The sequence below is a fragment of the Taudactylus pleione genome, unplaced genomic scaffold, assembly GCF_031769625.1.
Source record: "Taudactylus pleione unplaced genomic scaffold, aTauple2 ptg000711l, whole genome shotgun sequence".
In the NCBI taxonomy this organism is placed as follows: domain Eukaryota; kingdom Metazoa; phylum Chordata; class Amphibia; order Anura; family Myobatrachidae; genus Taudactylus; species Taudactylus pleione.
In genome coordinates, this window is record NW_028285113.1 from 10018224 (window position 1) to 10041145 (window position 22922).

General features: G+C 45.1%; 1 protein-coding gene across 3 annotated transcripts in view; it reads left to right on the forward strand.

Annotated features, from left to right (window-relative positions):
- The window catches only part of AASDHPPT (aminoadipate-semialdehyde dehydrogenase-phosphopantetheinyl transferase), an 89983-nt gene extending 67497 nt beyond the window's left edge, over positions 1-22486 (forward strand). For all 3 annotated transcript variants that reach the window (XM_088456747.1, XM_088456746.1, XM_088456745.1), the window contains exons 3-6: positions 3564-3685; positions 6103-6261; positions 19581-19658; positions 22020-22486. In XM_088456747.1, the coding sequence (XP_088312873.1) occupies positions 3564-3685; positions 6103-6261; positions 19581-19658; positions 22020-22190 (530 nt within the window). In that variant the 3' untranslated portion in view covers positions 22191-22486. The remainder of the gene's footprint in view (positions 1-3563; positions 3686-6102; positions 6262-19580; positions 19659-22019) is intronic.
- Positions 22487-22922: the final 436 nt, after the last annotated feature.

A 22922-nucleotide genomic window follows, 5' to 3' on the forward strand; every position in this document is an offset into this window, starting at 1 on the left:
CCGGACCTGGACAAAATTGTAGCCACGTTGGCGGCAGCCAAATCTGCATGTCTCCCGTCTGCTGCAGTTCCTTCCAGTTCAGGTACATCGTCCTTTCGGCCTTATAGGGCCCAGGGTAGGCCTAAAGCACAGTCCTTTCCCCGACAGGCTGGCCCTCAAAAATCGGCCAAGCCCCGGAAGCAGGCCTGGAGTACCAGACGTCCGGCCCCTAAGCCAGATGACAAGCCTGCGGCCTGACGGTCCGGGCTTCCCTTTGGGGGATCCCAAAGTGGGAGGCCGCCTGCTGCAGTTCGCCCAGTGTTGGTTGGTTACCACGACAGACACTTGGGTTCTCGAGGTGGTTTCTCACGGGTACGCCCTCTCCTTTCGGCACAGTCCTCCGTCTCGATTCTTCACCACGGGTCTTCCATCAGACCGGAACAAAGCCTTGGAACTGCGGAAAGTGTTGCACACTATGCCCCAGGCTGGAGTTATAGTGCCTGTTCCATTCTCCCAGAAGGGCCAGGGTTTCTATTCAAATCTGTTTTTGGTGCAGAAACCCAATGGGTCGTTTCGTCCGATCCTCAACCTCAAAGCACTCAACAAGTCTTTGCGGGTGCCGAGGTTTCAGATGGAGACCCTACGGTCCATCATTCTGGCGCTGGAACCTGGGGATTACATGGTGTCGTTGGACATACAGGACGCTTACCTGCATGTCCCTATTCTGTTACGCCATCAACAGTTCCTCAGGTTTGCAATCCGCAACGACCACTTTCAGTTCCGGGCGTTACCTTTTGGGCTGGCGACAGCACCACGTGTATTCACCAAGGTGATGGCGGTCATGGCGGCTTCCCTGCGGCTGCAGGGAGTCCGCATGTTACCGTACTTGGATGACCTTCTGTTGGTGGCAGGATCTCCAGAGCTCCTTCTACGCCACTTGGACCTGACCATTGCGGTACTGCAACGGCACGGCTGGTTGATAAACTGGCAGAAGTCCACCCTGATCCCGTCTCAGAGGATTCTGCACCTCGGAGCCTTATAGGACTCCGGACAGCAAAGGATCTTTGTGAAGGGGGAAAAGATCTCTGCCTTGCAGTTGAGGGTGCACAGTTGTCTGCAGAATCGCCGTGTGTCTCTGCACTCGGTGATGAGGTTACTGGGCTCCATGGTGTCGGTATTCGACATGGTGGAATATGCCCAGTTTCACTCCAGACCTCTGCAGCAATTGATCCTGTCCAAATGGAATGGACTGCCTCAGAGTCTAAAATCCCAGACGATGGTGCTCACTCCGGAGGTTCGCCTGTCCCTAGCCTGGTGGTTGCAGACGACCCTCAACAGGGGTCGTCCGTTCTGGGTGGCGAATTGGGTCCTGTTGACAACGGACGCCAGTCTGCGAGGCTGGGGAGCAGTCACGGGTCCACACTTGTTCCAGGGCAGTTGGACTGGGGCGGAAACAGAGCTTCCAATAAACATCTTGGAGCTCCGCGCGGTATTCAATGCTCTCCAGCAGGCACATCGGGTTCTCCAAGGTCACCCAGTGCAGGTCCAGTCGGACAACGCTACCTCCGTGGCCTACATAAATCGGCAAGGAGGAACCCGAAGTCGGGCGGCTCTCGTAGAGGTGGTTTGGGCGGAGCGCAATCTCCCGGCCATATCAGCAGTCTTCATCCCGGGAGTCCTAAACTGGGAGGCGGACTTTCTCAGTCGCCAGGACGTTCATCCGGGGGAATGGTCTCTGCACCAGGACGTCTTTCAACTTCTGGTGGACAGGTGAGGTCTTCCAGAGATCGACCTCATGGCGTCACGGCACAACAACAAGTTGCCGGTGTACGGGTCTCGCACAAGAGACGAAAAGGCGTCTCTGGTGGATGCTCTGTCCGTCCGGTGGACGTTCCGGTTTGCTTATCTGTTTCCTCCGTTTTCCCTTCTTCCACGGGTAATCCGGAAATTCAGCAGGAAGGAGGGACGCTCCTGTTGATAGCTCCCCTGTCCTTCTGGTTCCATCGTAGGATTGCTGCAATCCCTGATGTGCGCACTTTTATGCAAGGTGTTCTCAGAATTCAGCCACCTTTTGTTCCACCGGTGGCGCCTTGGGATTTAGTTGTGATCCTGAGGGCTCTCCAGGGACCGCCGTTTGAACCACTGGGCTCAGTGGACCTCAAATGGCTGACAGCTAAAACAATTTTCGTTATGGCCATTGCTTCGGCCAGACGTGTTTCTGACTTAGGGGCTCTCTCCTGTAGACCCCCTTTTCTGATTTTTCATAGGAACAGGGCGGTGCTGCGCACTCGTCCTGGTTTCCTTCCTAAAGTTGTTTCCAGTTTCCACATCAACGAGGAAATCGTTGTGCTGGCTTTTAACTCTCCTAATCTTTCAGTGGGTGAGGCCACTTTGGATGTTGTGCGGGCCTTAAGGATTTATGTTGACCGCACTTCTTCGTTTAGGAAGTCGGACGCCTTGTTTGTCCTCCATGGCTTCCGTAAAAAGGGTTGGCCTGCTTCAAAGCAGACTTTGGCAGGCTGGATTCGTATGGCCATTTCAGAAGCTTATCTTCATGAAGGCCTTCCGGTTCCTTCCTCTATGAGGGCTCATTCCACTAGGTCTGTGGGTCCTTCGTGGGCTGCTCGACGTGGTGCCTCTGCAGTCCAGATTTGCAAGGCTGCCACATGGTCCTCGGTCCATACCTTTGTGAGGTATTATGCGTTTGACACCTTTGCCTCTCAGGATGCTTTCTTCGGGCGGCGGATTCTCCTTTCAGCACAGGAGCGTCCCCACCCTTAAAGGATACTGCTTTGGGACATCCCCAAGGTATCCTGTGGATACCCTATGGACCCTGATGTAGAAAATAGGAGATATGGTAAGAACTTACCTTTGTTATCTCTATTTCTACGAAGTCCATAGGGTTCCACAGGACTCCCGCCCTGTCACACCTGTGCTGCAGATGGGCTTTGCTCTGGTCACCGGTTTTTCCGTCTCCCTCTGGTGAGAATGTGATTCTTGTGTGTGTCCAGATCTTTTTTCTCTCTCTTCCTTCTCCTCCTCTGGCCTATGGCTTGGTACGTAACTGAGATGCCTTGGCTCGGAGGCGTGGTATAGGAGGGGGACCCTACTGCATCCTGGGAGGCTGAAAACTTTAACTCTATGGTGCCCGATGCCTGACGTCATCACCTATACCCCAAGGTATCCTGTGGAACCCTATGGACTTCGTAGAAATAGAGATAACAAAGGTAAGTTCTTACCATATCTCCTATTATATATGTGTGTGTGTGTATAGATAGATAGATGACTGTTTGACTGATGTGGTCTTTGTAAAAATAAAAACACATCATTCTTTCATTTCAAATTTCATCGCTGAGCCTAGCAAGTATTTCCCGATGCTATTAGTCCCTGGTTACAGAATGAGGCTCCCAGTACTGTACTTTACAGAGTAATTGATATAAATTACAGCTAGCGCTGCAGTAAATCTTCAGCTAGGTTCTCCTGTTTCAGAGCTGAAGCATAATACTGCAAGATCACATTTACTTGTTGAAAGTGAAACATAATACATCTGGGCAGACTGTTAATGTATGCTTGCAATCTCACAGGTAGCGGCTCCACAGAAGAGTTCTTCCGTATCATGCATCGCCAGTTCACGGAGAGAGAGTGGCGCTCTATCAGGAGTATGGGAAGTGACTGGGCGCAGCTAGACATGTTCTACCGCCACTGGGTAAGTCAGAGTGTCAGCTCACCGGCTACAGTATGTTCCCTGATCTGCAGTGATAAGACTGAAGAGTTAGGCAGTCAATATGTAGTATACAGGCTTTTTGCAGACACTATGATTTTACAATGAAACTTATTTGTCTGCAGGCACCAGTCATCAGCAATATGCTGGCACTTTACAAATGAAGGAAAATAATAATGTTCTACTGAAAAGATTGCAGGCCATTGTCACACGCATTGAAAAAAAGCAGGACGCGGCTAGAAACCACCAACATATAGTGTCCCGTCCATGTATCATTTTTGCGTAATGTATCCTCTATAAATACAGTAGACATTACAAATAAGACAGACTGTATGCAGATTAGGCCTCATCCTTATGACCTATTAGCTGAGCACCTCCTTGGCCGCAGGGCAGGAGATCTTTGTGTGTCCCCACAGCCCCCACCATCATCTGTTTGTTGATATTTACCATTTCTCCTTGTTTTGTATTTACAGGCTGCTATTAATGATTAATAATTCTGCAGATTTTCCACAGTGTTATGTGATTACCATGGCAGCCACAGTCACATGGCACATGGTGTAGTGATCAGAGTATTGTTTGAATGCCTCTTTCAGCTCCAGCTACTCTGGGACATTCTCCTTCTCCCCCCTCTGCATTACATCACATGCAGAGAACAGTGTGAACCTGTGTTTGTGTGGTAGACTGACTGTGTCTGACAGCCATTTTTATTTACCCTCCAGATTTTGAAATGAGATAATGATTTGTAGGATAGCTAAGGGTGGGTACACACTAGGTGTTGGGTACGGGTTGCCGGCAGCTCAGGATCCCGACGCTGGCATCCCGACAGGGTCACAATCCCTAAACTTCACTCCCCGCAGCCTAATCTTAACCCTCCCCTCTAGTGCATTAACCTAACCCCCCCCATACTTACTGTTGTGATGCTGCCGGTTGGGATGCCTGCGCCGGGATTCTGACTGGTGTTGGGATTCCAGCACCGGCATTCTGAAAACTGGCATCTCGACTGCCGGGATAATAACTACATTCCCACACTAGAAAGATGGATCGACCAGCAGACCGTTCCGCCCTCCGGTAGGCCGATTGGTAAACTATATACACTTATCAATTGGCTGCTCGATGTGTCTGGGCTGACATCACAACTGGGCGGGCATTTAAGTTTGCCTGCGCAGTTGAGATATGAGTGTCGGCTGGTCCCTGCAGCCGGAGACGGACGGTGTATCGCCCGTACTGTACAATTGTCAGATATATCAGCATCGGCTGTGCTGCAGGGCCGACCGGATACGGTATATCTGTGAGCTACGACATTCACAGATATATCGGTTGTACACAACCGCCGATACACTGGCGATGTGTGCCTCGTTGATAGAATGAGCGATATACCGCCAAGTGTGTACCCTGCATAGCAAATGACCATCGGATGGAAGCTTAAAAAGAGTTCCAAATTATTTCAGATTTTCCACTATTACAAGAACTGATAACTTCAAGCACAAATGTTTACTTATTCTGGAGAAAGGTTAATATAAACCTTTCTATTTATGTGATAGGACATAGACCTTAAACCTGTATACATTAAATAAAAGGCGTCAAGAGTTTTTAATGTTTGTTAATTCTGCCTATTGTTTCAGCATCACCTAAGCCATCTGACACTGGTCCTCATTCAGAGATGGATGCTAATGCTGCCGCCGCAGCAGCTGAGCAAAAATATGCAAATGTCACAGCCGCCGGGACTTTTATTAAGACGCCCACCTGCGGGTTCGCAAATCCAAGCAACTGCGTACAAAGATGAAATCCGTCATAGATTGGTCGATTATCAGACTTCTGAGTTTCCCTATTGTCGCGCAGGATAGCTGCCGGAACGGAGACTCCAGGGGCATATTCACTGCATACGGGATCACAGTCGCAGTATGAGACACGCCCCCGAAAATAGTCGCGACACACCTGCGTTTAAGTCGCCACCTCCCTGGTCCCTGCCTGTCAATCACTTGCGAATAAATCCTCACTGGGAGCGACATCGGTAATGACACTTGAAGTATGCGCACTGCGACTCAGATGCATGTGCGGACCACCGATAACGCTTACCTGTGGCAGCTGCGGCATTGTGTCTATCTTTGATCAGGCCCACTATCCCCTCTAAACAGTGTAATGTTTTAGAAACAAGTATATGTTTCTCTCTATGGGGAAAAGACAGGTTTGTAGCAGCGCTTTTAAAAGTCTGACAAATGCTCTTCTCCTTTTTTTTTTATTTTGCTGACAAATCTTTAATGTATTATTCATGCCGCTCAGTGAAACATTTATAAGGTGGAATGAACCGATATATGAGGACAGAACTATAGTAAATAATGCATTGTATTTCATTATAACTACAGAAATGTATCTCGGCACTGAGTATGTGTTTGTGGTTCCAGGCTCTGAAGGAAAGCTTTATTAAAGCCATAGGGGTCGGCCTAGGTTTTAACCTGCAGCGAATTGAATTTGAGGTGTCGCCCATACACATGGAAGCGGGGAAGGTTTACACGCAGACCAAAATGTGGCTGGATGACGAACAAGAAAATTGGTCCTTTGAGGTAAGGCGATGATTGGTTTTAAATGTGTAGACGCTACACAGTATAGAAAAATCTGACTTTAATAATACAGCCTGGCACCAAAATACACATTAAGCTACACCTTGCTCCCACTAAATGGCACAAAATATGGGCTTCCTGCTGGAGGCTGTCCTGGCGTCAGTGCCACCATGCTGGTATGCATCAAGGTAGACAAGTAGAGCTGTGATTCCGCACAAGACACAAATAATGTAAAGAAGATCGTAGACCATCTATAACGAAAATGTATATTTAAATATAGGAGTCAAAATACAGAGTCGGTGGCACTCCCAAGAGTTTAATCAGTAATTATTCACACGGGGTTGCTAAGACGCAAATTAAACAATACATGTGTACAGTACTACATTATAGAGGGTAAAGGGGCACCCCTCCTCTTCACCCTTCTACCAATCAATACACTGTTCCATTTAACTTGAATGAATCCCCTTCTGGAGATGACAACCCTTAACCTTTGGTTCTGCCAGTATATCAGTATATGTTTATTATGTTACATGATGCAGTCGTTTTCATGCCCAGCCAGAGCGTTGTATTTATGTGTTGTTTGATGTCTCTTTCCCTTTGGCTTATCCTCTGACTTTGATGTTGTTCTGCCTGCCCTGACCTTTGGAGTGTTCCTGACTGTTCTCCTGCCTCAGCCCTTAATATAAGAAAACTTTGCATTTTGTGTTGACCATTTTCTTACCTCTGATATTTCACACTGGGTATTATCTGTATAACCGAATTTTCCACCTCTTTACAGATGTTGGTTACCTTGACCTGCACCAGTAATATTGTTCTCATTTTTATTGTTGTGTGTGTGTGTTGTGCTGCTGAAGAACCTCTTGCCAGAGGAGGTTATATTGTTTCTCAGTTGCTCCATTTGCAGCATTAAAATTGAAGTTTGTCTATGTTGATTTGTTAGACCATATTAATCTGCCATTTATCCTTTAGAATTACACTAACTATTGATAATCCGTTACTACTCAAGATGACGGTATGGCGACACCTAAGTACATGGCTTTGTGAGAAAAGCAGTTGTTATAGGTGAAATACATAGATGTGAACAAATTTGTTGGTACCATTACAGCTCATTGAAACATTGCTTCATTCCTCCTGAAAAGTGATCACAAGCTATTGTCTCATATATACCTGCATGAACCTTTGTATGTCATAAAATAAAGCAAAGACACTGTGATTAGAGCTAAATTAGTGCCTATTGTTCAGATAGATTATAAATGGCCTGGAACGATTTGTTGGTACCCCTTAGAAATTATAATAAATAATTGGAATATAGTGATATTTTAAACTAATTGCTTTCATGAATCAGCATCACATACTGTATGTGTTCAAAGTTCTAATTATCATCATATTTAAATGGAGGAAAGTATTCCCTCTGCTGTTTGGTATCATTGTTTGCACCACACCGAACATGGACTAGTGAATGCAAAGGAGAGTTGGAATCGGTATGAATTGCCGCCGGACGCAAGTTCAATTCCCGACAGCGGCTGCCCAACATGGATGAAAATCCCGATCGTCCCTAGGTAAGTATTTACTAACCTAACCTCCCCCCCTAACCCTAACCCTCCTTAAGGGTGCCTAACCCTTAAGGAGGGTTAGGGTTAAGGGTGCCTAACCTTCCCCCCAGTGCCTAACACTAATCCCCCTCTAAGTGCCTAAACCTAACCCCCCTTCCCCGCCGCCTAAACCTAAGTCCCCCGGGGGGTGCCTAACCCTAAGTCCCCCCCGGGGCTGCCTAACGCTAACCCTTCCTCCCCCTAGACTAACCCTATCCTCCCGGGGAGGTGCCTAACCCTATGTTCCCCCCAGGAGCCCTAAACCTAACCCCCCCCCCTGCGGCTATCCGCAGCGGCGCCCGGCATCACTTCGATCTAGATGTAGACGCCGGTCATTTAACCCTCGCCAGGATAAAGCAGTCGGAAAGCCAGCCATCGGGATTACGTCCGCCGGCTTCCCGACTGCATACCTTCTGAGGAGATCAGAAAGAAAAGTATAGACATATAGTATAGTATGTTACAGGTAAAGGCTAGAAGACCATCTCCAAGCAGCGTGATATTCCTGTGACTACAGTTGCAAATATTGTCAAGAAGTTTAAAGTCCATTGGACTATAGCCAACCTCCATGGACACAGCTGCTAGAGAAAGATCAACCCCAGGTTAAGAGAAAAAGAGCCAAGAAAAATGTCCAAAGAGATACAAGCTGAACTCCAAGTTCAAGGTACTTCAGTGTCTAATCTGACACTCTTTGAGCGACAGTGGGCTCCATGGAAGAAAATCCAGGAGGACTACGCAATTGAAAAAGCAAGATAAAAAAGCCAGACTGGAATTTGCTAAGATGCATATTTACAAGCCACAGTGCTTCTGGGAGATTGTTCTTTGGACAGATGAATCAAAACTGTATCTTTATGGCAAAAAGAAAACACCATACCTACGGTCAAAAATGGAAAAAGTTTAGTTATGTTTTCGGGCTGCTTTTTTGCATCTGGCAATTGTATCTGTGCAAATTCAGGGGTGTATGGGCGACCTACCCAGCGCCGGAGAGTCCACTTGTACTTCAATTTGTATCTGTGCAGGGCACAATTAATCCTTAAGACTATCAAGGCATTCTGGAGTGAAACCATACTGCCCATTGTCACAAATCTCTGCCTCAGTTGTAGGTCATGGGTCCTCCAACAGGACAATACACACAGCTAAAAGCACCCAAGAATGGATAAGAACAAAACATTGGATTATTCTGAAGGGCCTTCAATGAGCCCTGATTAGAATCCTGTAGTTCATGTAAGAGCTGAATCATGCTGTCTGGAGAAGCCACCCAGTTTGTTCAGGAAGAGTGGACCAAACTTCCTGTTGACATGTGCAGAAGTCTCATAGAGAGCTACAGAAATCGCTCGATTGCAGTAATTGCCTCCTAAAAGTTGTGCAACAAATATTAGGCTAAAGGTCCTGTGCCATTTTCATTTGTTTTCTTATTTAAAACTATCAGAAGTACCCGGCGTAGTCCAGGTTTAAATTAGTTTTATTATGTGATGTTGTCCAAATTCATCCAGTGGAAGGTCCAGAATAGGTTCCCTGGGTCAAGTTCTGCCTGGTGCACTCCACCGTGAGGTCCGACCGGGACCCCAACCACTCCATTAGGCATCCGAGACCAATTGTCACCCCTCTGTGAAGTTTTCATCCAAATCCATCCAGTGGAAGGCACAGAACAGGCTCCCCGGTTTAAACTTCTGCCGAGCATACACCAACTGGAGGTTTGACCGGGACCACAACCCCCCTAGTATCTCTTCTGGGATCCAGTGTTACCACTCTGTGAAGTTTTCCTCCAAATCCATCCAGTGAAAGGCGCAGAACATGCCCAGGTCAAAGTTCTGCCCAGCAAACATCAACGGGAGGTCCGACTGGGACCCTAACCCCCCTAAAACCTTGCCAGGATCCAACTGCACCAACTCATTAGTTTCATGCTAATCGGTGCAGGGGTGTCTGAATGCATAACCGGACAGACAGACAAACAAACCGTCCAGGGAATTTTATATATAAGCTTTGTCGCGTTGTCGCTGTGTGGTTTAATAGCTTACTTTTTTATACTAAATACTGTAACTATGTAAGATTTGGCAGCTATATAGTAGATATTCTGTTGAATCAAAAATCAAATGCGAAGTTTGATTTCTATTAAATATGGAATGAACAATGATGAATGCCAATTACTTCTGTCAGAGAAAAATATAGGTTAATATTTCGTGTAAGGGTTCCAAAAACTTTGTCCATGTCTGTATGGTTCTGGTTCTAAAGGCTTATCACTAGGTTAGTATGATCCATTTTAAACATGGCATAGAACAACGATAATGGGCCGTATCCAATTAGAAGTGAAAAGTCCGTTGCCGGACTTTTCGCCGTCATCGTTGGTTTTGGGTGCGAAAAAGCATCGCGGTCGTCCCCGCTTATCCCCGTATTCCATTCCAAATCAGCGAAAACGGGACCCGGCGAAACTGAAATCGGCGAAAGGTTCTGTCAGTTTTGGGGAACTCAGCCTGACACCCCCCAAAAGATGCACTGACATGGGGGATCACTATGGGTCCCCCCGAATAGCCCTGCTAAAGGTATATGGCCACTTTAAATGGTCTCAATAGATGCTATTTTGCGTCTTTTAAAAAGTGGTGAAGAATAGCATTTTGGAGGGGTTTTTTTGTGAAAATAACTAGTCCCATCAAATTTGGGATACATGAAAATGGGTGCTAGCATAATTTGAAGTTGCAAATGTGAAGTTTTACAAAACATGAAAAATCCACCTGCAATCGAAAAAAACACCTGGGGCATACTTGGGGACCCCCCTGGAGTCTATTTCGCTAGTTTATAAGTTTGTCCTCCAACTTTGGATTTTTCGCCCCCAAAACGAAAGTAAGTTTTTGGGGTGTCCAGAAGTGGTTTTTTTGTAGACATTTGTTGACGCAGTTATCCTTAGGGAGGCTGTCCCATAGGTGCTGGGTGTTTTATTTTTTTTTTTACTTTTACCCCCAAACCCCAGTTTTGCACTTTTTTCCGCCAGGTATTCATAGGCAAAACTTTTTCGCCTATTACAGTACATTGCATTGCGTTTTCGCACCAGCGAAAACACGCTACAATTGAATATGGGGATAAGTTGAAATTGTCTAAAAGTATCAACCTAAATGGACTTTTTCGCTTCTAATTGAATACGGCACTATGTCTTGATAACAAGAAGTTATCTAGCAAAGGCATCTCCCAATATGTTTACCTGGAACAGTCCACTGGATAAAGCAGAAGTGATTTCATGAATGGACCATTTCCCTCAATGGTTAACCAAGAATGGACAAACATAGAATTATGGGTAAAAGAGCTTCTGACAGTATTTTTTATTTATTTGTTTTTTGCTCATAAAAAGAGATAAGTGAATCTAAGACGATATTGGTGCTTCCTTTTGCCCATGTAAACAACAGACATGTGTCTTCACCTAATCAGAACACAATTTGATTATCCTCTTCTTTGGAAAGGCTAGCTGACACCTCCATGAGCAGAGCATTTCCCACTTCTGCTGGCCGGGTATTTGATGGAGGCCGGGAGCGTAGGGGAGCTTCTTACCTTTTGTATTTTTGGCAACATCTGAATCCTGCTGGCCATGCATTTGGTGGAGGCCAGGAGTGTAGCGCAGCTTTTGCCTCTTGTGGTTTCTAGCAACATTTGAACCCTGCTGGCTGTGCATTCGGTGGATGCCTGAAGTATAGGGCAGCTTCTTGGGCATAGTGAATGTCTTAGCGAAGTACGGCTTAGGCATACCCCTGCACACGCCCATTTGCAGACCAGTGCAGACACTATATTTGGGCTCACGGGACATGATTACACTGCACAACAATGAAAATGTTTCCGATGTGAAAATAGTTACTTCTAATCGATGTCAGCATGCAAAGAATGAATATGATATTTAAAACTCTGTTAGCTCTGAGTTCCAAGATATAGCCCATTTATGACGATGTTGGGGTATTCCTAGTGAAGTGGGCAGAATGGAGAGACTCTTACCAGCAATCTGCTTTCTGCGCAGAGGGGGCGGGGCCTAATGACCCAATTAAATGAATCAGTTATTTGTCCCCTCCCCTATTCAAATATATGCGATTCACGGGATTACCCACACAAGATAACTGTGGTGCACTGAGTGACAAGCATAGTGAGCGACTCCACCAAGACATTTCAGCAATGGAACAAAGATATCAGAGTAGGTGAATCACTACTGTTAGACAGTGACAAGAGATGCCCCAGAAGAGGAGGACAAGCGACAAGCAAAGAGAAAGCACCCCCATGAATAGGCCATTATATTACATAGTACTTTCTTATGCTGTATGTTTGTTTCGTATGCTGTATGTTTGTTTCGTATGCTGTATGTTTGTTTCGTATGCTGTATGTTTGTTTCGTATGCTGTATGTTTGTTTCGTTTTGTATTCTTATGTGATTGATTGAATTAAAACAACTGTTATGTATTTTCTATCAAGAAAATATCAGATTATTGTAAAATAGCTTTTCACTATGACTATATTACTAATGTTCATACAGTCTATATTACTAATGTACATACAGTCTATATTACTAATGTACATATAGTATAGTGCAAGTATTGTAGCTCAAAAAATAGAGCTAGTAAAAACATTCTGAAATCATTTTAGTTTTTCTTGACCTCAAATTAGTAATGTATGACTATTTTTACAAAGGAAACAAATTAAAAGTATTAATTTGTTGTACAGTGTTATTGAAGTGAGATGAGTTTGGGGAGAAGGTGCGTTTTCAGTGGCGATCATTTCCTCTCCATAGCTCGGAGGTGGCAGAGGTCGGATTTCACTCCTGTTCCCAATGGGTCCTTTTTGCACATGTATGTTGCATATTGGTGAGAGGTAAGGTTTAGCCTAATTTACGGCTTAAGTGAATCACGAGAGTGAGAAGTGATTGGGTGCGTGGGATTGACAGTCACTATGTCAATGTACTCAGTGATCACACAAGGTTAGCAATAATGCTGACTGGTTTCCAGCTTCCATCCCTACACTTTCATGTCCGTATCAGATCCAGATGCCTGCTTTCATAGTAATGGCAGCTGGCACAGCATGCAGCATAAGATAATACGGGGTGCATTAGAGGCACTGGGGCAAGCTGATGGCTGGCCCAGATCCAGAATTGTTTCTTCGCTGACTGGTTCCTATCAGGCCTATAATTTATACAGTTTATTATGAGATATTGCAGTGATCGGAAGCCTGTAAATGACTCAGAGATTATTTCCCGCTGTGAGCACGTTTATCGTGGTCATTAGCTGAGAACTGTGCACATGCCAATAAACACCTGCGAGCCACAGTAATGTGCCAGCACCTCCGTCTGCTGACAGGCTTTGCCAGATATGGGGATTATGTGGAAGTGTGCAGAAAGGATTTGTCTCTACTTTTGAGAATATGCACAAAGTGATACTTAGCTCTAAATGATCACTTTGCTTCTCAGTGATAACATAAGTTAACGCCTTCATGCAAAATAATGTGCCATCGCATGGGTGTGGATTAAAAGATGTACAATAAAAAGGTCAGTGTCTAGGTAGACACCAACTGGTAGACAGGCAATAGGTCGGCAGGTACAAAAGGTCAACATGGTCAAATGGTCGACACACAAAAGGTCGACATGGATGAAGATCGACAAAAGGTTGACACAAAAATGGTCGATACATGTGTTTTTTTTTTCTAACCCTAACCCTCCCTTCTGGTGCCTAACCCTAATTGTCGGGGTAAGTGCCTAACCCTAACTGTCCCTCCTAGTGCCTAACCCAGTGGTTCCCAGACTGTGTGCTGTGGCACCCAGGTTGGTGGTCCAGTACCAAATCAAATTATTTATGGTCAATGTAATGTAAATATGTGGACAAACAGAAGCGCAAACCTGTCCACCATCACATAACTGAACCTAAGAATGACAGGTAAGCACAATATACTTCACTTTATTACTTTACTTTGGCTTAGGGGTGCCATGAAAACAATGCTGTTACTCTAGGGTGCTGTGATTCAAAAAAGTTTGGGAACCACTGGCCTAACCCTAACTGTCCCTCCTAGTGCCTAACCCTAACTGTCCCTCCTAGTGTCTAACCCTAACTGTCCCTCCTGGTGCCTAACCCTAACTGTCCCTCCTGGTGCCTAACCTTAACCGTCCCTCCTAGTGCCTAACCCTAACCGTCCCTCCTAGTGCCTAACCCTAACCGTCCCTCCTAGTGCCTAACCCTAACCGTCCCTCCTAGTGCCTAACCCTAACCGTCCCTCCTAGTGCCTAACCCTAACCGTCCCTCCTAGTGCCTAACCCTAACTGTCCCTCCTAGTGCCTAACCCTAACTGTCCCTCCTAGTGCCTAACCCTAACTGTCCCTCCTAGTGCCTAACGCTAACTGTCCCTCCTAGTGCCTAACCCTAACCGTCCCTCCTAGTGCCTAACCCTAACCTTCCCTCCTAGTGTCTAACCCTAACCGTCCCTCCTAGTGCCTAACCCTAACCGTCCCTCCTAGTGCCTAATCCTAACTGTCCCTCCTAGTGCCTAACCCTAACTGTCCCTCCTAGTGCCTAACCCTAACTGTCCCTCCTAGTGCCTAACCCTAACTGTCCCTCCTAGTGCCTAACCCTAACTGTCCCTCCTAGTGCCTAACCCTAACTGTCCCTCCTAATGCCTAACCCTAACTGTCCCTCCTAATACCTAACCCTAACTGTCCCTCCTAATGCCTAACCCTAAATGTCCCTCCTAATGCCTAACCCTAACTGTCCCTCCTAATGCCTAACCCTAACCGTCCCTCCTAGTGTCTAACCCTAACCGCCGGGGTAAGTGGTTAACCCTAACAGTCCCTCCTAGTGCCTAACCCTAACCGTCCCTCCTAGTGCCTAACCCTAACCGTCCCTCCTAGTGCCTAACCCTAACCTCTGGGTAAGTGGTTAACCCTAACAGTCCCTCCTAGTGCCTAACCCTCAGGTAAGTGCCTAACCATAAAAAATAAAATGTCAACCATTTGTGTGTCGACTTTTTTTTTTTTAAACCATGTCGATCTTTTGTACCGGTTGATCTTAATCCATGTCGACCTTTTAACCATGTTGACCTATTGCCCGTCTACCAGTTGGTGTCTATCTAGATACTGACTACCTTTTTATTGTGGACCTATTGATTTTAACCCCCATTGCAGTGACTGACATTGTTTAAATGGATTAGGCACGATATCCCGTCAGTGACCATCCCGATGGTCACAATACCGGCAGCGCAATCCTGACGATCAAAATCTTGATGCATGTTGGTAAGCGTTCTAACCCACCTCTCTCGCAGCCTAACCCTAACCGTTTCCTCCAGCAGCGTAACCTTAACCATCCCCCTAGTGCATAACCCTAAAACTAACCCTAATACTTACTGTCAGGGTCCCGGTGACCGTTGAGATGGTCACCACTGTGATCCTGATTACATCCCTTTTTAAACATTATAATGAATTTGAGGATCTTGTACTCCTTCTGTATTGTACCCAGAAATCTCAGTGGTATCACCTGGTTTGTTACATCAGGCCGGTAAGCCTGGATCCTTGCTAGAGATCGTCTGTCTCATATAAAGTATTACTGTTAGACCCATGCTTATGTATTTAATAACATAACTTGTATTGTATGTACTAAGAGATTCCATTTAAAATGGATATATACAGTAAGTAATAAAAATAGGGGAGACCTATTGGATACATTTTTTTGGCCCTATAACTTAGGACAACATCCAAGTCTTTACTTGTGCCCTTGGCTCCTTTCTGCTTTATTGTTAGAGGTCTTTGTTATAGCTTGTAGGGCTTCATTCAAATGCCTGCTGATATGCTATTATGATAGCTGTCTTTTCATTGATTAACTGTATTGGTTTAACTCATTACTGACATGAAAAATAATGTGCACCCTTTTGAAGGTTAGAGAGTGGCCCAAGGTTGCTATAACTCCATAAGTTATTATTAGTAGTAGTAATGTTAGTTTTATTAGGTACTGTAGTAGTTAGTAGTATTAGGTACTGTAGTAGTAGTATGTTTTTTTTGTTTGTTATTTCTATTATATCTTTTTCATCTTGTGTTCCCTAGCTAATCACCATCATCACCTTTTATTTATAAGGCGCCACAAAACTCTGCACCTCCGGTCTGGATAACAAATGAGACATGTAAGCAGAGCTTGGACATATGATGGAGGGGCAGACTTGAGAAAGGGGCACTTGTGTGTGACTGCGTGCTGAATGTCAATAGGAGCCATATACCATAAAAGCTATCTGCTTCATCCCCTACATTTCCTGCAAAACTAAAATGTTTGAAATCTGCTTGGGTAGAAAGAAATTGAAAAGATAACTTCCACCCTGGCCAGATGCAGTGCAAAACCAGGACACTGGGCCTGGTCATAGAGGTGTAAGCTACCTTTGGTCTTGAAGGCATTAAACAGTTCAGTGTAAGTTTTTTCTTGCTATATTTTTGTTTTTATGACTGATGATCAGTTCATGTTCAATTTTCACATAAGTGTTTCCATTGGAAATCCCGACCAGTTAAAATTTCCATCAACACAAAGTTTTTAGTGGTTGATTCAATCAGACTCGTCACATCTACAGTAGGTCCAGACTCTGATTTTTATTCATAGCTCTGTAGACCTGTGTGAAACAATCAGCGAATCCAGGGCGAGATCGGGCCATAAGGGGGGCCATTGTGCGCTTTTTCACCGTGTCACAACGGCAACTCGCTCCCTAGAGGCTAATTGAATCGTCCCCTTAATGTTTTTCCTTGGTGGATATTCATTTATTTACTGTCATACAGAATAAACATGTCATCAGTTGCTCCGAGGGTACGTAACACAAACAAATATGTGAACATGTTACGGAACAAAGTGTTGCTAGGATACGTAGGAATCTCCCTCGCATTGGCCTGTCGGGATGTCACTTAATACTGGATAAAATGATTTCACGCATTGACTATTGCAGTAGTCTCCTTATTGGTCTTCCCAAAAACAGGCTCTCCACACTACAATCCATTTTGAATGCAGCTGCGAGGTTGATCTTTCTCACCAAATGTTCAGTGTCTGCTTCTCCACTCTGTCAGTCCCTCCATTGGCTGCCGGTCTTCTACCGTATTATACTCACACATAAAACTATTAACCAAACCACACCAACATACATCTCTTCACTTATCTCAAAATATCTTCCAACCCGCCATCTCCGTTCTGCACAAGATCTGCGTCTCTCATCCCTACGCATTACTTGTTCCCATGCATGGTTACAGGACTTTTTTCGGGCTGCACCCACCCTGTGGAATGCCCTCCCACGCACAATAAGACTTTCCACTAGTTTCCAAACATTCAAGCGTTCTCTGAAAACTAACCTCTTCAGACAAGCTTATCAGATTCCATGACCGCCCACATAACCTTTTTATAGCTCCCTGTCTAACTCTCTTCTTATAGAAAAGACCTATCACATCTTCTCTTTCTTCAATTTAACCTCCTCCTAACCCTAGGCCAACTTTTCAGTGTGATTGGATTATACAGCCCACCAAAAACATCTGCAATTGGGCTGGACCAATTTGCAATATGTAGCACCTATCCTTGTGTATCAACACCTATTTCCTATAGATTGTAAGCTTGCGAGCAGGACCCTCTTACCCTTATGTATGTCTTTTATGTATGTATTTTTATGTATGTATGTAAGTCTTTTACAACCCACTATAATGTTAATGTTGATTCAAATTGTAAAGTGCGACGGAATTTGCTGCGCTATATAAATAACTGTTAATAAATAAATATAATAAATAAAATACTTTCTGGACAATTGCTTTATTGAGCAATTTGTTACTTAAACATTGATTATCTGATGGGGTATCCCTTATATGGCCTTAATATGGGATGTGATCATAATCCCGACTGCGGGGATTCCAGCGCTCAGAATGCTGGCACCGGCATCCCGACACCTGTCAGAATCCTGGTGCCAGCACCCCGACCGCCGGAATACCAAAGGTAAGTAGTGGGAGTAAAAGGGGAGGATTAATGTTTGGGGTTAGGCTCTAGGGCGAGGGCTAGGGTCAGGCACTAAGGGGGGAGGGTTAGGTTTAGGGTGCTGGGAGGAGGAGGTTAGGTTTAGGCACTAGAGGGGGAGATTAGGTTCAGGCACTGGGAAGGGAGACGGGGAGGGGGCTAGGGTACCGACCGACAGGGTTAGGGATGCCGGCGTTGATATTCTGGTTGCCGGGATCCTGAGCACCGGCATCCCGTACCCAACCCCCCTAATATATGTATTTCTCATTTATTAAGTTTCTCTCTTAGGGGTCTATTTACTAAGCAGTGTTTGAGTGAAAAGTGATAAGGTGCCAGCCAATCAGGTCCCAACTGCCATCTCACAGGCTGTGTTTGAAAATGACAGTTAGGAGCTGATTGGCTGGCACCTTATCACTTTTCACTCTGTCTCCTAACACTGCTTATAGACCTCTTAGTCACCCACTCCTAGGGCCCAATGTGTAGTATAATTTGAGCTGCAGCCGCCTGTTAGTAGGCTATATGTGTGTTGGAGAAGCTAATCAGTTGCAGGGAGCATAATTACTACCACTATGAATGTCAGGCTAATGATGTAAGTTTGCAGGGCAGTGCGACTATGTGGTTCCCGAAAGTGTCTGGTCAGAAAACAGATACTGCCAGTACACAGACTGAGAGCTGATCGCAGCACCATGGGAGCGCAGCTACGTTTTTTTAATGGCAACAATTTAAAGTTCATCCCTGTGGCAGCCTTGATCGCCTGGCTTCCAAGCAGAATCAGCTTTGCTAGAATAAAGTTGCACCCCTGTACTACTATATTGAGCTAGATGTTTATTATAATACTGTTACTAAGTAGGAACAAATAAAAAAGATGCAAATCATACATTATCCAAATCACAGCAACAAAATAATATAACAAACTGGGACTGTAACTGTGTCTGTAAATGAAAGTGACTTGTGGGGATGTTATGAAGCTGGTCACCTCTGTGGTGCAACTGCAGTGATACTCATTGGGTGTGAATCAGAGCGACACGCTAAGTGGCCACATTGCGAACTTGAAAACATTCGCGGATTAACGCCTGCACTCAGTCGGCCAGTTCTCTGCGTCCTCTCATCTCTGAATAGCCGTAATTCCGTCTACACACAGACAGCACACTTATCCTACATGCGAGTGCTCCGATGCCGCCCAGTTACACAAACTTAGCTGCAAGTGGAGAGCCGACTGACTTCCGTGCAACTGTGAACAGGCCGGAGGTCTGCAGAGATGCATATCTAAGCCTCGGGTGCATATACAGCGTGGGCAATCGCAGATGAAGCGGCTTTGTCTAAAATGTCAATATTAAATAGCTTTTATTTCCCAGTTTACAAGGCTAACTGAAGACAAGAATGCCAGTTACTACATATTCATTAAGTTATGGCTGCTGTAAGTCACTGTCAGTGAGGGCTGTTACATTTCTATATTTATTTATATTTAAAGCAAATGAAAAGTTAGTATTTTTGGGAGGCAACAATGTTGGTTGGGGAGGCGCAATAATAAACCTCCCGGTTAGGACGTGTTGACCCTCCCCCGGAAAATGTCAAATCCTGCGGCTGACTGAGTTGCGTGTTCTTACAAATGTTCTTTTATTTGTATCATTTTTGTTTTACCTCTAAATATTAAGACAATTATTCATAACTACATACTTTTATGTGGAACGTACAAACCTCTTGCTGAAGGATATGTTGGATTTATACAGCCATAATGCATGAAATGGATGGATCTGGCTTGTGTTTTACAGGAAGTTCTCCTGGATGACCAGCATCATGTTGCCGTTGCAGTGGGGGCCAAAGAAACAGACAAAGCACAACGTGCAGAGGTAGATTTAGATATGTATACATACACTACTTATATATTCAATTGTAAAGCGCAACGGAATATGCTGCGCTATATAAGAAACTGTTAATAAATAAATAAATAAATAAATAAATATTCCGGGATGGGTATGAAATCCCGGCAGTCGGGATGCCTGCTGGGAATCTCGAGTATGCTAACCCTCTCCCCGTAACCCTCCCTTTTTGCTCCCTACTCCTAACCCTCCACCCCGCACCCTAACCCTCCACGTTGGTGCCTAAACCTAACCCTCCCCCCTTGGTGCCTAACACCCCCTCCCCCCGCGGCTAACAGCTAAGGGCACCCCTGCTTACCTTCGATCTGGATGCCTTCTGTTGGGTCTTCCGGCATTGGTCTGTGGGCTGGCATTGGGATATAGCTGCCTATGCTAAATCATGGGTTGGGATTCCGACGCCGGGATTTCAACAGATGGCGTCCGAGCCGTCTGTAGTTTATCTACATCCCATATCCTACAATTTGCCTGTAATAAATTCTGTAAAACCACATTCTAGAAGGACATCAGAGTCTCTTTCAAGCAGCAAGAATAGAGTCTGCTGCCCCTTGAGAACAGCTGTATGTATGCTTTCATAACTCTTGACAATATTGGCAATATAGAGACCTAGGGGTCTGTGTACTAAGCAGTGTTAGGAGACAGAGTGAAAAGTGATAAGAAAGTGATAAGGTGCCAGCCAATCAGCTCCCAACTGTCATTTTTCAAACACAGCCTGTGAGATGACAGTTGGGAGCTGATTGGCTGGCACCTTATCACTTTCTTATCACTTTTCACTCTGTCTCCTAACACTGCTTAGTAAATAGACCCCCTAAAGAGATGAAGGGAACACTGCTGGTACAGATGTGTCCACATAAATCTAGCCTTGGTGCGGCACGGCAGTGCCGAGCATCTTTTCCTGCGTCTTTTTCCCGTAAAATGTATATTAGCTTCTGCTTATTAAAATGATGGGCGTCATGCCTATATTCTGTGTACAACTTTGGCTCTATCTGTATGCGAAATGCTACGTTACAGTGTTACAGCCGCTGACACTGTAACGCAGCATTTCGCATCGCAGGTGCAGCCGCAGTCACACACAGAATATAGGCATACAGCATATTATTTTAATTAGCAGAAGCCACTTGTGCATCCTATTCGCATCACTTCGCGAATAAGATACAATGGAAGGTACAAAGACGCTCTGGCGTTACCGAGTCACACGATGCTCACACGTTAGGTGTATGTGGACACATCTATACAAAGCTGCCACCAATCAGACAATCGGGACTATTTCCGCTCAGTCTGCATGTACAAGTGTATTCGTGTTTTGAAGTGGTTTTGGTTTGATACAGTCAGTGTCTAAATGTGACCATTAAAATGTATGTTTATTTAGTGTCTGAACACTTTATTGTATTTACTCTTCTGTCCTCTACTTGTCAGTGTGCACCGCTTATCAGCCAGTTAGATTATCAGAATGTTTGCAGCATAGGCAGTCAGGTCATGGGAATGTTTGCAGCATAGGCAGTCAGGTCATCGGAAATGTTTGCAGCATAGGCAGTCAGGTCATGGGAATGTTTGCAGCATAGGCAGTCAGGTCATGGGAATGTTTGCAGCATAGGCAGTCAGGTCATGAGAATGTTTACAGCATAGGCAGTCAGGTCATGAGAATGTTTACAGCATAGGCAGTCAGGTCATGGGAATGTTTGCAGCATAGGCAGTCAGGTCATGGGAATGTTTGCAGCATAGGCAGTCAGGTCATGGGAATGTTTACAGCATAGGCAGTCAGGTCATGAGAATGTTTACAGCATAGGCAGTCAGGTCATGGGAATGTTTACAGCATAGGCAGTCAGGTCATGGGAATGTTTGCAGCATAGGCAGTCAGGTCATGGGAATGTTTGCAGCATAGGCAGTCAGGTCATGGGAATGTTTGCAGCATAGGCAGTCAGGTCATGGGAATGTTTACAGCATAGGCAGTCAGGTCATGGGAATGTTTACAGCATAGGCAGTCAGGTCATGGGAATGTTTACAGCATAGGCAGTCAGGTCATGGGAATGTTTACAGCATAGGGAGTCAGGTCATCCAAAGTATTACAACTCTAGACAGTAAATGTGCTGATCATGTGTAAGCTAGAGACCTGTCCACTCCTGTGATTGTGAGGACAGAGATACATGATAGAGAGGAGTGGGATGGAGGCAGCAGGAAGCAACATACGCATAATTTCTGTATGTGCTATTGGAGACACAGATCTTTGCATTAAGTAATGCTGTGAGGCTATGACAAACCAATGCAGGGCTTTTTGTCATGTCAGCTGCACACCAGTATTACACTAAGATATTTTCGTTACTTGTTTCCATCCAGAATGGAGAGATGTCCGGGACTTCGTTCACAGTTCTCACCTATGAAGACCTGATGACATCTGCAGTTCCAATGACCCCTGAGGATCCAGATTACTGGGATGACTTTCACTCCAAGCAAGAAATGCCGTGTCGGCAAAGTACCAAGACAGCGCCATCGACTGTGACATCCTGATCTTTAGTAGTGAGCACCCAATTCTATGGAAGCATTTAGAAGGGAGAATTGCTCAGTGGCCAACTTCACAGACGATTACAGTGGCACAGAGACTTGTCAGAGACACCTGTTAGAATCCTGGGGTCTGCTCCTTGTGTCATTGCGCAAATTCTTTTGTCTCCCTTTGTCTCAGGCAAAATCAGATTGCAAGCTGACTGGGCAAGAAGTCTACATTGGAAATGTTTTCTATGTGACTTGCTTTGTAAAGTAGAATGATTTTATTTTTTCAAACTAGGGATAAAAGTGTAATTTTTTAACACAGTGTTGGGTTAAATTTTACCGTATTAAGAACAGCTACAGTAACTTCTCTTTCTGCCACCTCCATATTTTTTGCTGAACATATCCCTAGTGGAATTAATGAGAGCAATTTGCTGATTCTCTATGCAAAAGGACATGAAGGGGGCAATTTAATCTGATGCGATGTAGAGGCGATGCGCCCTTGTGACGGCGTTTGAATGCCGGGAACAGTACTCTACATTACATTACATTACACTACATTACACATCTTACCTGGCAGCCCCATAAGGGGTTTGCAGGAAAATGCGCTATGCAAGCCTACCACATGTATGGGAAGGCTAGGCACGGTACATTGTGCAGGAACATGCAATCTTGCATTGAATTTAATTGACCCCAAATGTTTATTGTATAGAAGGTGAGGTGGTAACCCCATATAAATGAAGTACACATGTACTG